The sequence below is a fragment of the Sorghum bicolor genome, chromosome 2 (genome assembly GCF_000003195.3).
Source record: "Sorghum bicolor cultivar BTx623 chromosome 2, Sorghum_bicolor_NCBIv3, whole genome shotgun sequence".
Classification (NCBI taxonomy): domain Eukaryota; kingdom Viridiplantae; phylum Streptophyta; class Magnoliopsida; order Poales; family Poaceae; genus Sorghum; species Sorghum bicolor.
The window spans coordinates 7149045-7152715 of record NC_012871.2 but is presented as its reverse complement, the minus strand read 5'-3'; the positions used below and the strand labels follow the sequence as shown (position 1 = coordinate 7152715).

The window sequence follows — 3671 nt, the reverse complement described above, 5'->3', positions numbered from 1 at the left end:
AAAACTAGCTAAATTGAGAAGCAAACATGTTGAGAGGCATTATCCAACCATATTAAGCAACCCCATCTAACCATATCAACAAATAAAGACAAGAAGCTATCTATTATTCTCTCTCACTCATAAAACATACATACATGTTGATAAATAAATTGAAAAATTTATAAAGAGAGAGAGACATAAATTAGAAAACCTAAGTATAGCATAACTATATAAATACAACATTCATTATAAATAGATAGATGATGTGGAAGGTGACAATAAAAAACCTAACTATCATATAATTAAAAAAAATCAACAATTATCTCTCTACATAAATATACAAGAACACACCATTGGTTTAATCTTGTAAAAACTAGCTAAACTGAGAAGCAAACATGTTGAGAGACATTATCCAACCATATTAAACAACCCCATCTAACCATATCAACAAATCAAGACAAAAAGCTAGCTATTCTTCTCTCTTACTCATGGTGAAACCCTAGATCCAAAAAGTGGCTCAAATTGAGCTAGAATGAGCAAATTGAGGCAATAGGGACGTAAACTAACCTCTTTTAGTAACCTCCTTCCTAGAAATGAAGATCAAAACCTCCCCCTTGTATTTTGAGAAATCTGGAACTCCAAAATCGCCCCAATGGAAGGTGGGTGCGAGATACTGTGTTCTAATCGGGGAGGAAGAAGGTGTATTTATACAGAGATAACACAGGCGGTTGCAACCGCCTGTGATAATCTTTTCCACAGGCGGCCGAAAATCTCTGACACCACCCGATTTATACCACAGGCGCGTCGTAACTGGAACCACCTGTGGTATAAAAAGGGGGCGCCAGCTTTGAGCCTCTTTCTACTAGTGGATTGCAGGATTAAATTTCTGTTTTCTAATACCGGTCATGTTCGCACGGGGAGAAGTTGGCAGGACGAAGGCAAAAGTCGTACCAAAAGTTATCCACTCTTTAGTCTTTTTAGTTGTAGGAGAAATAAACGATGAAGTACGTATGTCCTTGACCCTTTCTATTTGCCTGCAGTATTTACAGATGTAATTGATTACTTAATTAACTTCTCTTGTTGCAACACCCGAACACTTTTGCTAGTCTATATAATTATTAGTTATTTTTAAATTTATATTTAATATATTTTATGTATATATGTTCAAATATTTGATGATATACTGTGTTTTTTAAGGAACTAAACAGATGTTTGCTCGGAGTCGGAGCTGTAGTCGGGTTGGAGTCCCGCGTGCGGCAGACAGGCAATCGAACTCAAGAAGTTCCCTCCTGGCTCCCAGTCGCTGGGTTTATATATACACTAGTTTAGGACTTACTTGTGTCATTGAGTTTCCTCACAGGAGTATTAATAGGAGTAGTAAATACATGAGAGGGTTGCCGTGGAGCCAGTAGCGTAGCTGGCAGGGCTACACCCGTTTGGGCCCCAACCGACTGTAGGAACGCTATCATATCTGCCATCTGTTGCTGATGGGCAAGCTGGTCGGCCTCTCGCTGGCGCTCTTGAGCCTCCAGCCGCTCAGCCATCCTTTGCTGCTCGGCCCTTGATGCTTCCGAACATGACTGGCAAACCCATCAGAGTAGATCCGGGGGTGATGTTGGCGCGGCGGCCCCAGGACGTCGAATCCAATCTGGATCTTGTCGCTGCTGGTGGCAAGGCACAGAAATGTTGATAAGGAACTCATGGTTGTGGCGTGACTTCACCCATCAGCGGCTATTGACACTCATGTTGGAGGCTGGTTGAAACCTCTGTATGGGCGTCATCGGTGACTGAGCAGCCCAACTCAACCTCTACAGACCACATGTGGAACAGATCGCACTAAACAAATAGCAGTGACATTTGGCTAAAAGACCAATAGTAGCGATTAGCATGGGATATACAAAAGTACAGATGCGTCATGTTTGAGCACCTATTTTCCTGAAATTGTAAATCTAGTTTGTCAGTCCTCCACTGTTCCTCAACTGAAAACCTGAATTTTTCTTCATTAGCCACAGCAGAGATCTCCGTGATTGCTGATCACCTAATTCCAAATGTTGTGCATGAGACAAAGAAGAGGAGAACCTGCACAAAACACTTATATCAAAATCAGAACGCCACTGCTCATTTCCACACTGACAGAACATAGACAATGAAATAAGAATTCAGAGAAGGAATAAAATCATTCAACAACAACGAAATTGGGAGCCCTGAAACTAAAATTAACCAAATGATCTACCTTTGCTTGCCGTCGGGGGGACATCCATCCCTGGTCCCGTTGTCCAGCAACTTCAGCCGCTTCCCATGGTAGCACTCACCACCAGCCCCATGGCCGCTAGGAGAGCGCGGGAGGCGAGCCGCCGGACCCGCACGGCTGCACCTCCAGGGCGTCTCCCCGTCTTGGATTGATAAGAGGTGAGAGCGATAGAGCAACGCTTGTGCCCAGTACCTCTGCTCCATCTCTATTAATTACCCTAAATGCCAAGCCGCCAAGGCACAAAAGCACGCATCTCAGACTCCCATTCGCGCGCGCCTCTCGCTGCCTTGCGCGGCGGGGTATCGCCACCCTACCTCATGCGGGCTGCGGGGTCGCTGGCATTAGCGATGATGGTGGGCAGTTGGAGATCTCTTCTCTGTAGGCGGTGGTGGCTGGTGCGAGGGTGGCGGCTGGTCAACCACGACCGTGAAGGGGGGTGCCCGTTGTGGCCAGACTTCACGTTGTCCTCCCTCTCCCAACCCTAGCTCCACGAGATGGCAGATACGTCACAAGAGACAGTGGCGATGCTGCGAGATCTAGCGCGGCGAGATGACGGGAAGGCGGCGACAGCGGGTGAATCTGACAGGCGACGGTGTTGATCCGACCGCCCAAACGTTGATCAGCTGGGGGAGATGAAGGGGCGGCGCATCGACGGGAGGGCAACAATGTCGATGTGGCAGTCGTGGCGCGTCGGGGTCTCCGACGGTGTCCGACTTGGCGAGGTGCCGGTGTAGGCGCGGATGATGAAACCATGGCGGCGATGTGATTTGAGGCCGAGCACGTGAGAGAGAGAGAGAAAAATAGGGACCGGGGAAAGGGCACTTCGTGGAGGCGGCAGCGCGTCGGCATAGCTGATTCCTGCACCGAGGGAAGGAAAGGATTCGGCGATTGATTTCCTTCTTTCGCCAGGATCCTCGGCGCTAAGAGGGGGAGACCGCGTGCGGCGTGCGTACTGCAGGGCGGGCAATCGCATGAGAGGAGCAGAGAGGCGACCTCAAAAAAATGTCACACCATTTGGTAGTCTTACTTTTGTTCTTTTTAGTTGTAGGAGATATGCGGCGCGGCGGTGCCCATATATCATTGTTCTTGTTCTCTCGTGGTGTAAATCAAGGATCTGAGTCGATCAGATGATGGCGGCGCTCGACGAGGATTATTGTAACAACTACGGCGGCGGACCGCAAGCACGGCTGGAGCTGGAGGACAGGCTCAGCGATCTGCCTGATGACATCCTCGTGCTCTTGCTGGAGAGGCTCCGCGACGGCGGCGACGACGACGACGTGCGGCCGCTGGCGCGCACTTGCGTCCTGTCAAAGCGGTGGCGGAGCATCCCGCTGATGGTATCTAGACTCAAGTTGGCCGTCCGATCCTTTCTCCCACCGACGTCCAGCACGGTCACGATTCGATGCCTACATGAGGCCACGTCCAAGTTCATCGACGCGCT

The 3671-nt window shown here is 48.8% G+C and overlaps 1 protein-coding gene across 1 annotated transcript; it reads right to left on the bottom strand.

The window, feature by feature from the left end:
- Window positions 1864-2535, bottom strand: LOC110432400. Its single transcript, XM_021452734.1, has 2 exons — window positions 2213-2535; window positions 1864-2058 (listed from the first exon to the last, which is right to left on the bottom strand). The coding sequence occupies exons 1-2, from the start codon at window positions 2431-2433 to the stop codon at window positions 1929-1931; spliced, it is 351 nt and encodes a 116-aa protein (XP_021308409.1). The 5' UTR covers window positions 2434-2535; the 3' UTR covers window positions 1864-1928.

Bases quoted from the DNA above. Each gene is read 5' to 3' on its own strand.
- LOC110432400 (XM_021452734.1), bottom strand. From the start codon at position 2,433: ATGGAGCAGAGGTACTGGGCACAAGCGTTGCTCTATCGCTCTCACCTC. The intron at 2,059-2,212 runs GTAGATCATTTG...TGTTTTGTGCAG, and splicing joins CCCCCCGACGGCAAGCAAAG to GTTCTCCTCTTCTTTGTCTC.